General features: G+C 50.9%; 2 protein-coding genes across 2 annotated transcripts; one reads left to right on the top strand and one right to left on the bottom strand.

Moving 5' to 3' along the window:
* Positions 1 to 1,507: 1,507 nt before the first annotated feature.
* Positions 1,508 to 8,575, top strand: c11.1 (maestro heat like repeat family protein c11.1). The gene is made up of 9 exons (XM_001355632.4): positions 1,508 to 1,809; positions 2,564 to 2,741; positions 2,815 to 5,306; positions 5,371 to 6,016; positions 6,090 to 6,561; positions 6,638 to 6,838; positions 6,971 to 7,864; positions 7,933 to 8,035; positions 8,120 to 8,575. Exons 1-9 carry the CDS (start codon positions 1,656 to 1,658, stop codon positions 8,260 to 8,262), a joined length of 5,283 nt encoding a protein of 1,760 aa, XP_001355668.3. The 5' UTR covers positions 1,508 to 1,655; the 3' UTR covers positions 8,263 to 8,575.
* Positions 8,576 to 9,045: 470 nt separating this feature from the next.
* On the bottom strand, positions 9,046 to 11,071 carry Aladin (aladin WD repeat nucleoporin). Its single transcript, XM_033383590.1, has 5 exons — positions 10,601 to 11,071; positions 10,395 to 10,524; positions 10,165 to 10,316; positions 9,721 to 10,097; positions 9,046 to 9,483 (listed from the first exon to the last, which is right to left on the bottom strand). Exons 1-5 carry the CDS (start codon positions 10,999 to 11,001, stop codon positions 9,143 to 9,145), a joined length of 1,401 nt encoding a protein of 466 aa, XP_033239481.1. The 5' UTR covers positions 11,002 to 11,071; the 3' UTR covers positions 9,046 to 9,142.
* Between the last annotated feature and the right edge of the window lie 700 nt (positions 11,072 to 11,771).

Genomic DNA, 11,771 nt, shown 5'->3' with positions numbered 1-11,771 from the left:
TTATAATTTATTTAATTTTAAAATATTATTTTATTCCATCTGCTCCATACCGCACATTCCGTTATGGCATCTCTGAGATCCCAGTTCCAAGTGATTCCGTCTGAACGTGTTTCTTCATTTTGTTGGACATTATCATTTTCTATGACTCGTCGTTTTCGGATTTCTTGTATCTTCATAATTTTAGATGCCACAGATTTCTGCTGTTTGTGGGGGCGGTAGGTGTTATGTGCACATGATGTATGTACATATGTATGTACATAAATACGGATATGCATATATGCACATATTTATTTATGGCGATTTCCATTTAACTTCCATTTAACCATTTAAAAATGTTTAACCCAAGCTCAAACCCCGCTTCTGTTTTTAGTAACTTAAAGTAACGGTCGTATTTTGGGTCATATCTTTGAAACCGTACGTTTGATTGTTGCTGAATATGCCCTGTATAGTAGAATATAGTAGCTGCTATGCTTAACTGCTAGAGAAAATCAGGAAAGCAAGGATTCTGCCCAGACTGCCCCAAATATGGATATGGGCCTATTGGATTATTGGATTGGTACTGAAAAAATATCCTGAAAAGAAGCTAGCTCCCACGATTCATAAAATGTTGGCTCATGGTCAAGTTTTTATTGAACTTCAGGTCTTCCAAGTGAATTAACTTCACAATAAAAAGCTCTGATCCATTGATCCATTGATCTTCATCCATTGAAAAGTGCCCAGCAATGGATCCGCATAATGTAAAAAAAAAACTCAATTCGTGTACTGTAACGTATTTTCGATTTAATAGTGATTAGACTTTCTTTTACCGCGAAAGCCCAATTGGAAAAAGCATGCAGTGAGAGTGAGAGAAATAAATGCGTTAGCTTGCCTTTCCAATTGAGCTGTGACATTATGCCATACCAGTATACAATAAACAGTTAATAAACAAAATTTGCAAACAGTATTAATATATCTCGCGCGCGGCTACCACTGTTTAAATTGAGGGGGGCTAGGTGGGTTAAGTTAGTTCAGTCGTGAACGTTCCTGATCACGGACAGACAACGGTTAACCAGGGTGACCAGGTATTTTTAATACTTTTCGGTATTTCTGTAGGTCAAAATAGAACCGTATATTTACTTAATTATTTCAATTAAATTTTCAGGCAAAATCCAATAAAGGCATATATCTAAATTAAACCAGTCAAGCAGAAAGTTGATTCACGAACCGGATAAAATTATGTGGGCATGGCTAAATTGTCTATTTAGCTAGTAATATTTTATGGAAGATCAAAAGCGAGGAATATGATTTCCAATTCATGACGGAGAACGATTAACCTATTATAAGCCAAGGGGGTGTTTTTTTGTTTTCCACAGAAAATAATAAAAATTTAATAATTTTAGCGCAGTTCATTTGAAAGTTAGCGCTGTGATTTTTAAGTTCAGATGAAAAACGGTATGGATCTACAAAAAAATTTAAAATCGTTAATATTTTCCGACATTTTCCTCAAGAAGTTGAACCATTTTAATAAAGGGGGCTTAAGTGGGCTAAGCCGCTGCCACCGCTGTTCTATTCTGTGCTTCCCACCTTCTTCGCATTTACAGTTAAATTCGCGTTGAGCAACTAGAAATCTCGGCAAGCTGGAGAAGTGGAAGAGAACACGTAATTCCACTAAGAAGATGGACCCGCGTCACCGGAGTCCTGGCGGCGGCCCAGCAACTCCAGCCGGAGACGGAGCCAACAAGTCAGCTGCTGGCAGTGCGGGTGGTGCTGCTGGTGCATCGCAATCGGGTGCAGCGTCGCCCCCAGTTGATAAGCCAACGGTTCTGGAAGGTAATTCGCTATAAACAAAGGCCTGTGAGAATCTCTGGCATGACACAGACTTGTGCGCTGGGCACTGGGCGTTTTTTCATGGTGTTATTTTGGTTATTGTGCCCTGGAGCTATGTATGCTGTTTAATGTTGGTGTGGGGGGTGGTACGTGGTGGGTTAACCCCCGCCCTGGTCCTGGGCTATAAATACAACTACGCATTATCTAGGGCGCCAGGACAGTACAGGATAAACACACACGCACTGGTGGACTACTTTTGGAGTTTATTTTTAGTGGTGGACTGCTGTGCTGGGGGTGGTGGGGTATGGATATGACGGGAGAAAATTGAATTGTTATCTGCTATTCTGGTGTGTGTGTGTGTCCACCAGACCTGTTGACTGTCTCGCTCCTCTCCCGCCGCTAGCACACTGATGAAATTGGAGCAGTTGAAGCCATAGAGAAGCATCTCTATAACCTTTGGAGCCAACAACAACAACAGCCAGTATTTCACAATAACACCCACAAATTGTATTTGTATTTGCATTCCTCGCTGTGATTCATTGTGGGTGTACATATGTGTGCGTGCTTGTGTTCATGTGTGTGTGTGTATGGTTGTACTTTCCTCACTAGTGCACTAGTGGAACGGAACGAAACACCAGTGGGGGTTGTGGACTGTGGGCCGTGGGGCATACTTGACTTTGAACCAGATAGATTCCCGTTCCCGTTGAATGAATGATACGCCTTTCTTTGTCTCTAATCACGTTCCCGCCCGGATCAGGTGTGCTCCACAATATATTCGACGGACTGACGGATAAAGATGAGCAGGTGCGGGGAGCCATGCAGCAGGCGATAGTCAAGATACTGGAGACGCACCCGGAGCGCGCCACCGACATCCTCGGCGAGTACCGCGCAGAGCACCCCAAGATGAACGAGCAAACAGTCTCCATGCTTTTGGAGTAAGTAGTCCGTCACTGGCCCACTGACCTGCCTGCTTGCTAATAATCCTGCCATTTCTATCCTTTCCTGCAGCTGTGTACGACGCGTGGTGGGGGCAGATACACCACTGCCGCGTGCGGCTAGCCAGAAACTGATTGCCCTGGCCCTGCAGGAGCTGACGCGGAGTACGGAGCACGTACCGCTCATTCAGAATCCCGCCCTGCGCATTCTTGTGGCCATCGGCAGGAGCGGACCAGAGGGCTGTGCCCTCGTAGTGGAGGCCCTGCAAGCTCAAACCGGGGGGCCTGAGGGTGTGCCCCACTTTATGTTGATGCAGTGCCTGGGCCAGTTGGCCACAGAGAATCCGGGAGGCGTGGTGCCACACATCAAGACGATCCTGTCGCGCTGTCTGCCGCACCTGGGAGGGATACGGCAGGACCACATCAAGCAGGCGCACGCCTATGCCATTGGTCGCTTCAGCGAGGCGGTGCTGGAGGAGGAGCAGCAGCAGGGACAGGGACAGGACACGGATGAGCAGCAGGACGAGACGGCCATCAGCTGCTCCACAGAGATAAGTGTGGCCTACGACGTGCTATTCAATCAATGGCTCCACTCGCGGGAGCCAAAAGTGTGCGTGGAGATCCTCCAGGCGCTCTCCAGCATGTATCCGCTCTTACCACGGGACCGCATCCAGGACCAGGCCGCGCGCCTGGTGCCCCAGATCTTGGCCCTGTACCGCCGCAGTGTGGACCGCAACGCGGTGACACAGTTCCTGTGCTCGGTGCTCAAGACGAACCTCGCACTGCACGCCCAGGTACTGGACGGGATTATAGATGCACTCGTGTCGCATCTGTTCGACCTGGTCTGTGTCTACCCCGACTACGAGAAGCCGCAGACGGTGAAGGGCCATTACGAGGTGCTCCGCTGCTTCCACCTGCTGGCCGGCCATCCCGCATACTCGGCCAAGATCATGGACACGCTGATCATCCACCTGCGGAACAACAGCGAGCGGGAGCGCATCAAGTCCCTGCTCATCCTCACCCACTTCCTAAACACCTGCTCCGGCCACATTGAGAGTCGCCTGCCAGCCACCATCGAGTGCCTTAAGCAGCTCATCCTCAGCGAGCGCAGCGTCAAGATGAAGCTCACCCTGCTGAAGACCATTGTCGCGCTCGCCCAGAAGTCGCACATCCGGGACAAGGAGTTCGTGTGGTTCGTGGTGCGCCACAGCTGCCGTTACGGCAAGCTCAACCAGGAGCACGGCACCGCCGAGGAGCACGCCAACCTGGCGCTCAGCTGCGAGAACACCCTCTTTATGCTGGCCTCCACGGTGGGCACCCTCGACGAGCTGCTCAAGCGCGAGCTCCTCAACTATCTAGTCCTGCTCGACTACACCGACATCTGCGGCAACCTGGCCAAGTGCCTGGCCAGCCTCTTCGCCAAGTCGCCCCACATCGAGTACGACATCGCCGGTGACGAGATGACCGCTGAAGCACCCAATACTGAAACGGTTCCTCCGCCGGGAGCAACAGCGGTGGCGGCCACTGGCCACGATGACCGATCGGTGGTGAAGCGCGGCAAAGTGATGGTACCCGGAGCGGAGTCGATATATGCCCGCTGCCTGGCCCTTCTGGGTAACCAGCACTGCATCAAGCGCTGCTCGAACATCCTCAGCTTTCTGCGCTACTACCACCCGCAGCTGAACCCTGCCCTGGACAAGCTATGGGAGCGACGCATTCCGGACCTCCTGCTGCACATAAACAAGGAGAGCGCGTACCGGCAGCAGCTGCACGACTTCATCCTGGAGACGAACGAGTTCCTAACCGGCCTCGACGAGCACTTTGCCCAGCGGCTGGCGAACAAGCTCGCGGATCAGATGTACCTCTATCCGATGACGCTGCCGCACTCCGAGTGGCAGCTGCCGGACGTGAGTGCCGAGCGCGGCATGCTGCTCCAGGCGGTGGCCCTCACCCTGCTTCAAGTAACGGACGTGGCGTGCATCCATACCAAGATCGACCTGATTGTGACCACCGCCAGGCAGGAGCGTCTCGACAAGCACGTCAAGCACGCCGAGTACGAGCGGAAGATCGAGCCGTGCGCCCGCGCTCTCGGCTATATATCCCGCCAGCACCTCGGCCACTTGATCAAGAAGCTGTCGGAGCTGGCGCAAGTGGGGGGACGCAAGCATTCCACGGGCTTCTTCAGCAACCTGCACTTCATCAAGGACACCCACAAGGAGCTGGAGAACTACAAGAGCAATTTGCTAGTGATAAAGGCCTTCGGCCGCATCATGGACGAGGCCGATCCGCTGCAGTCGCTGCAGCACCTCGACGATGACACCATGCTCAGCTTCCTCATGCAGCAGCTGGCCGGGCACAAGGACCAGACCATCATGTCGGCCATCCTTCAGACGCTGCTTAGCATCTGCAATCAGCTGATCGTGACCAAGGAGCAGCTACCGGCACCACTCAAGTATCGTAAGCAGATCATGGAGACGGTCTTCAGCATACCCATCGAGGCGCCCTTCCACGACCTGCCCCTGCTGCCCACAATCCTCAAGCTGGGCACGGACTTTATACGCATAGGTACGAAACGCCACTTTAACTTTTACTTTCACTTGATTAACCTCTAACCCTTTCCTGATTGAAGGTGGTCCCGACAGCGAGGAGTGTGTGGATGGAGGCGTCATATTTGAGATTGCATGTAAGAACTTCTTCAGCTGTGCCCAGCAGCTCAAGATGAAGTTCGACTCGCAGGAGGAGGACGAGCGCAACAGCTTTCTCGCGAAGCATCTCAACGAATCTCTGCCGCAGCTGAACGCCCTTGTGCGCGCTATAGTCGAGCTGGATGCCTCGCCAGCCACGCTGGACCTCATCATAGGCATCCTCGAGAGCTGGACGCGCGACAGGAACTCTGAGGTGCGCATCTGTGCCAGCCACGTGTTCAACAACACCCTCGACGTGTACATCAAGTCGATGCGGATCGGCTGCGAGGCGCCCTCCAAGTTCAACCAGACGGGCCAGATGCTGGGCAAGATTGTGCCCCGATGCATCGACTCGAACGGAACGGTGCGCCAGGTGTCGGTGGAGATACTGCAGAAGACGCTGGAGATAGCCTGCATCTACGAGACGCTGACTATAGCCAGCATCGACAGCAGCGCCGACTGGCTGAAGGAGATCGAATCCATCAAGGAGCACATCATCACGGACGAGCCGAAGCAGATCTACGACCTGGCCGGCGACATAGCCAAGGTTATAGCCCAGCGTATCTCCAGCTTCCAGTATCTGCAGTTCTGGTTAGTAATCCAAGTGCAATGCTTTGCCAATTAGCGTTCGGCTAATTCTCGCCGTTTTCTACTTCCACCTTAGCAAGACCTTGCTGCTGTCTCTGAGGGACCCAGAGCAGAGCTCCACGATCGGGGCCAGTGTCGTGCTGAAGTTTTTCATACAGCAGAAGGGATCCGAGCTCTTCCATGCCATTCCCGATCTCGTGAAGGACAGCCTGCTGGCCCTACAGCTCTGCGAGGTGCCGCGCGCCAAGTCCGGCGTCCTCAAAGCTCTGGTGGCCCTCACGAAGCACCATCCTAAGCTGGTCTGCGCCGAGATGCTCAGCCAACCGCTGCCCTACGACGCCCACATGGTCGAGTACTGGCATCTGATCTGCAGCGATGCCGACCTGACGGGCCTCATGCTGGACAACTTCTTGCAGTTGCTTAGCGGCGCTTGCCTGCACGAGGGGTCGCAGGAGTCGACGCTGGAACGTCAGCGCTTGGCTAGTGTCCAGCCATTTGCCATTTTTTGCGCCCTGCACGAGATGTTGCCCTGCAAGGACATACAAGGGGTAAGACTGCACACCCCACCCATCATCCGAAGAATTCCCTTAACTACGCCTTCTCTTCACTTCTCTTTCAATCCAGCAACTGGAGATGCGGTTCGCAGACATGTTCAGCATGCTCCTGACCTCGCTGAGCAGCTACACTAACCTGGCAGCTCCGAATATGCCGGCTAACTCCAGCAGCCCCGGCCAAGTGCAGACGAGCAAGTCAAAGTTCGGTTTCGTGCCCAACAAGGAGCTTATCAAACTGAATCCCTGCCAGATAGCCCTCGAGACGTTCCAGGTACGAATCCCAAACAGTAGCTTCATTTGGTTGTGTGCTCACTTTCTTGGTGCAGATACGCAGACAAGCAACGGGTGACTGTTCATCTGTTCGGACTACTGTTGACTTTCTTTCTTCCCTTTCTTTCAATAGGCCTTTCTCACCAATCTCGAAATGGAGCAGATCGCCAATGTGCTGACCGTGACAAGCAACCTGGCCAGCAGTGCGGACTGGCACAGCTATATAGAGCTGCTGACGCCCATGGCCATCGGTCTGGGCCACCAGCTGCAGCTGGGGAGTCCACAGATGCGTCAGCTGGTGAATTCGTTAAGCAAATACGTGGCCTCACCCCACGACGGACAGCGTGTGGCTGCTGTCGGACTGTTCTCACGCCTGGTACCGCTTAAGCCGGTCGGGGAGCTGGCCAGCTGCGTCATGATGCACCTCGGGGCAGCTTTAAGCGACCCGAATGCGGTGGTGCGCGGCCTGAGTATCCAGGGAATGGGCTTTGTAGGCCAGTTGGGGGAACACGAGGCGCCGCGGTACGCGGAGGCGGCTATTGCTGCCCTGCTAAAGGGTGTGGACGATCCCGTGGGCGATTGTCTGATCAACATACCACTGGAGAGCATGCGCGGCCTGTCCTCCATCCTGAGGGCCTTGCCCAGCAGCCGTGTGGAGTCCTTCCATGTCTCTCTGGCAATTCGCATCCGGCCATTCTTCGGCAATTACTCACTCGAGATGCGCGAAGCGGCGATTATTCTGTTCGGCGACCTGTGCGAGGGCAAGCAGGACGATGGCAGCAGCTCGCCCAGCAGCTCATCGATGGAGGCCCTGCGAGAGCAGCTAATCGCCAATCTCTTTCCGCTGCTGCTGCACCTCAGCGAGGGCGAAGCGGCCATAGTTAGTGCCTGCCGTGGCACCCTGCAGCGTGTCTGCCGCCTGTTGAATGCCCCGCGGGTCATGGAGATGGCCCACCAGCAGTTGGGTGAGGATAATGGCCATCAGCTCAATTACAGCACCTTTGTCGTGGATTTTGTCAAATTGATTGTGAGTGGAGTGGTTCTTTTCTATTCTCTTCGTTTGTAAAAGCGTATCTTCCGTTCTGTCTGTCGCAGGCTCTGGAGCTGACTGAACACATTCAAGACTTCATCGACTCTTGCATGCCAAAGCTGCGCAGTCAGTGGCCTGAGGTGCGAGGAAGTGCCGCCATTGTGATTGGTAAGTGGAGGCGCGGAGGCGAGAACAGGGCGGATAGGGCGAGCCCGACTTATGAGTGAGTAATTAACGATCGATCTCTTGCAGGCATTCTCCACAACTTTCTAAGCGAGCGCAATGCCCAAACGGAGGCGGTGGCCACCAAGATGTCCGTGCTGCTCAAGGACGAGCAGGCGGGTGTGCGTATCCGGGCGGCCACGGCCCTCGGATACTTCTTTGGCGACATCTAGAGGGACCAAATCGTTTATTTATTACTCTATGTGGATATAAATTGATATTTATACATGTTTATATTGTGACTTAGTATTTCTCAAGTGTGATCCCGCCTGCGCCACGCGTTCCCGGCGTAGCCTCATTAATTGTTTATGTTGTTCTGGTTGCAACCATTATGTTTTGTATTTAAATTTATGTTCTGTTATCCACTTCAAGATTACGTTATATACTTACTATATATATACACCATACAGATATACAAATATTTATAATCATGTTCATGAAATGCGTCTTACAACTAAATAATAGCAGAGTCTATACAATTGTCAAGATATTGTATTAGGAACCAATTCCATTTCAATTTTCGATCGGCTAGGACTTTGTATTTTTCGCTTGGACTCTAGTGACCGAAGGCAATGATGAAAAGACGAAGCCGGATAGGCAGCAAGGAGTGCGGTCAAAGACGAAGCATAGGTAAGAAAAGAACCCCGCCATTGAACAGTATGCCACATCTTGGTAGTTTTACAGTCAGTCGTTGATAATAGTTGCCATTTCGAGATGAGCGAGTACGAATCTCGAATTAGATGAATTATCTGTTGAGGATCGATTAAAGTGATGAAGCGGGACGGGGATAACACAGATTGAAGGGAGGCAGAGACACACACATACATATACATACACTTATATGTAGATAGAGGCAGAGGTCGAGCGTCTACCAGAAGAAGCCTTAAAGAAAAGCAAGCCTCTCTTATTATATACATAAAGTTGCTCCAACTCCCTCTTCCATTGATACATTCCTATTTTAGTTTCGCTTTATCAATTTATTCCCTTACAGAAACTATATAAAATAAAAAATACAAAACGACCATCCTGAATCCCCTATATCGTGGCATAACATCAGTCGAAGGCATAGTGCTGGATACGTCCTGAGGACCACGCTATGGTCAGAACGGATCGATCCTCCTCTTTGTACAGCGGCTGGAAGCACACGAAGCTGGGATGCTCTGCTGCGATCTCGCCACTGAGATAATATGCGGGCGAAATTTGCAGATCGTACTTTGTGATGAAGGTGAGGAAGACGGCAATGTGGTTGGTGGACTTGAAGGTGACCACCAAGTAGTTGCCGCGCGGATCCCAGGCCAGCTGCTGGACAGGGCCACCGATCAGCGATCTATTTTCATCTGCACTGCAAGCATTCAGATCGGCTATGGGCAGTACCTCCTTCTCGTCCTTAGTCGCTAGAGGTGAAAAACGTCATTATATACGAGTGAGTATAGGGTTCAAACTGGTGTTTCAAGTGTTGGCAGCATTATACAGGCGGTCTGGAAGCTCAAGCAGCCGCCAACCTGTTGCTAACTGGTTTACTCTTGGGCAGCCGCTGGTGGTCACATTCTGGCCATAACTCTGGGACAAACATTTGACCAGGCTGCCCTTGATTTGATCGGATAGGCATTCGCATTTGCGTGCGTACTTACATTTCAACAGAGTTTGCTGGACAAACTGCAGCCGATAGAGAATCGGCTCGGTGGTACTGACAAAGAGCAGGAACCGTCCACAGGGGGACCAGCAGGCAGTCTGGACATGGCCTCCGTTGCCGCACGTCCAGCGTTCAGTGGTCCAATGCTTGTGGCAGTTCCACACACGAAATACTCGATCCACGGTGCCAGCGAAGAGCCAATCATTGCCCGGTGACCACTTGAGCAGGGATCCGGGAGGACCCAGTCTCTTGAGGGGCTCCATTAGTCCACTGTCTGGCTGCCAGATGATGATCGAGCGATCGCCAATTGAAGCTGTCGCCAGTAGGTTGCCAAGCTTGTTCCACTGCATGGAGGTAATGGGAAGATTTGCGGGACTGCGAATACCATTAACAATTGAATACCGCTCACTCTTGGTGCTGCTGATAATGCATTAATACTCACTGCTTGAAGAACTGACTGGGCGAATTGGTACGTCCCAGAATCATGGTGTTGTCCACTACCCAAAAGCAGAGACCCTGACGGCAGCCTATAACGATCTCCGTGGCACTCAGTGGACGCCAGGCCATGCACGTGATTTGTGTCTGAGTTGTACTCTGAAATGTATCAGGATGATGGATTGGGTTAAGCCGATGAAATAGTTGGTGTGCGGGTGCCAAGCGACTGGCACTTACCTTCAGTACGGTTGTCGCTGCATCGGTGTTCCTGGTGTAGATGCGCACCACATCGTCAATGCCAGCTATGGCTAGCTTGAACACATGACAGTTCCATGCCATGAAGCGCACATCGCTGTCGATCCAATCCCTGCAGCAAACAGAAAACAGCAAACCTCGGACTAAAATGTGAGTCCTTTAGACAAAAGAAATCTCAGTAAACATACCTGGTCTCCACATACTGGGCGATCCGCTCTGCACTCAAATCATGTGTGTGCGGGAATACTTTTAGCTTAAGCGTAGTGGCGATGCCCAGCAGCTGGGATATGTAGTCGCCGGTCTTTCCTAACCAGGGAGCCTGTTCGCGTGTCTTTTCGCTGCGAGTCTCCGCCAGTGAATCCCAGAAACCTGCTTCAAAGAAGGTGCGAATGATGCGTTTCAGCACACCTTCATGAACCGGCACGAAACCCGGACCGCCATAAAAACGCTGAGCCGATGAATTGTGTAGCTCGCCCTTCACATGTATTCTGGGGTAGCTGTCCAGCTCAGGAATATGCTTGGCACCGAATGACGGATCCGCCAGGGCGGAGAACGGCGGGCATTGTTTCAGATTGCTTAGGGCAGCCATTTACCTTTAATTTCAATCCAAATCCAAATTTCAATAGCACGCCAACCAAAAACAAAAACAAAAAAGGCAGTCTTACCGCGTAAAAAAATATAGCGTCCGACCCTCATAAATATACCGAAAATATACCGTCTTACTATAAAAATATACCGTAAATATACTGACGATCTCAAGTTCTATTATAAATATTACTTAATTGTTATATTTCGTCGAATAGCTATATAGAACATTTAGCATTGCCCACATAATTTTATCCGACTTCGAAAATGAGGCCGATTTTTAGCAAATTTAATGATGAAAGATCAAAGATATGCAAATCCAAATCTTCGCATAGCTATATCTCAGACAAATAAGGCCAGATCGGTGAAGGACCAACTGTCCTAGGATCGCGAGGGTCTAAACTGTCGAACGGAATCTAAATCTCGACTTCGAAAATGAGGCCGATTTTTGGCAAATTCAATGATGTAACCATCATGATTTTTTGCGAAAATCGTGAAAAAATTGATGTCCCTTTTTCTGATGCCAGTCGATTGGCAGGACTCTCCCGATCACTAAAAGACATGCCACGCCCTGATCGGCCGCTGTTTAGCCGAGATATAGAGTACAGCGAAAACCAGTATCTCGAAGATATGCAAATCCAAATCTTCGGAAGGCTATATCTCAGACAAATAGGGCCAGATCGGTGAAGGACCAACTGTCCCAGGATCGCGAGGGTCTAAACTGTCGAACGGCATCGAAATCTCGACTTCGAAAATGAGGCCGATTTTTGGCAA

This window comes from Drosophila pseudoobscura, chromosome X (assembly GCF_009870125.1).
Source record: "Drosophila pseudoobscura strain MV-25-SWS-2005 chromosome X, UCI_Dpse_MV25, whole genome shotgun sequence".
Lineage (NCBI taxonomy): Eukaryota > Metazoa > Arthropoda > Insecta > Diptera > Drosophilidae > Drosophila > Drosophila pseudoobscura.
This window is presented reverse-complemented; position numbering and strand designations above follow the sequence as displayed.

Excerpts from the sequence above, each read along its gene's own strand:
- c11.1 (XM_001355632.4), top strand. The coding sequence starts at position 1,656 with ATGGACCCGCGTCACCGGAGTCCTGGCGGCGGCCCAGCAACTCCAGCC. Across the intron at positions 2,742-2,814 it reads ACAGTCTCCATGCTTTTGGA|CTGTGTACGACGCGTGGTGG; the intron begins GTAAGTAGTCCG and ends CCTTTCCTGCAG. Across the intron at positions 5,307-5,370 it reads CACGGACTTTATACGCATAG|GTGGTCCCGACAGCGAGGAG; the intron begins GTACGAAACGCC and ends TCCTGATTGAAG.
- Aladin (XM_033383590.1), bottom strand. The coding sequence starts at position 11,001 with ATGGCTGCCCTAAGCAATCTGAAACAATGCCCGCCGTTCTCCGCCCTG. Across the intron at positions 10,525-10,600 it reads GCCCAGTATGTGGAGACCAG|GGATTGGATCGACAGCGATG; the intron begins GTATGTTTACTG and ends TGTTTGCTGCAG. Across the intron at positions 10,317-10,394 it reads CAGCGACAACCGTACTGAAG|AGTACAACTCAGACACAAAT; the intron begins GTAAGTGCCAGT and ends GATACATTTCAG.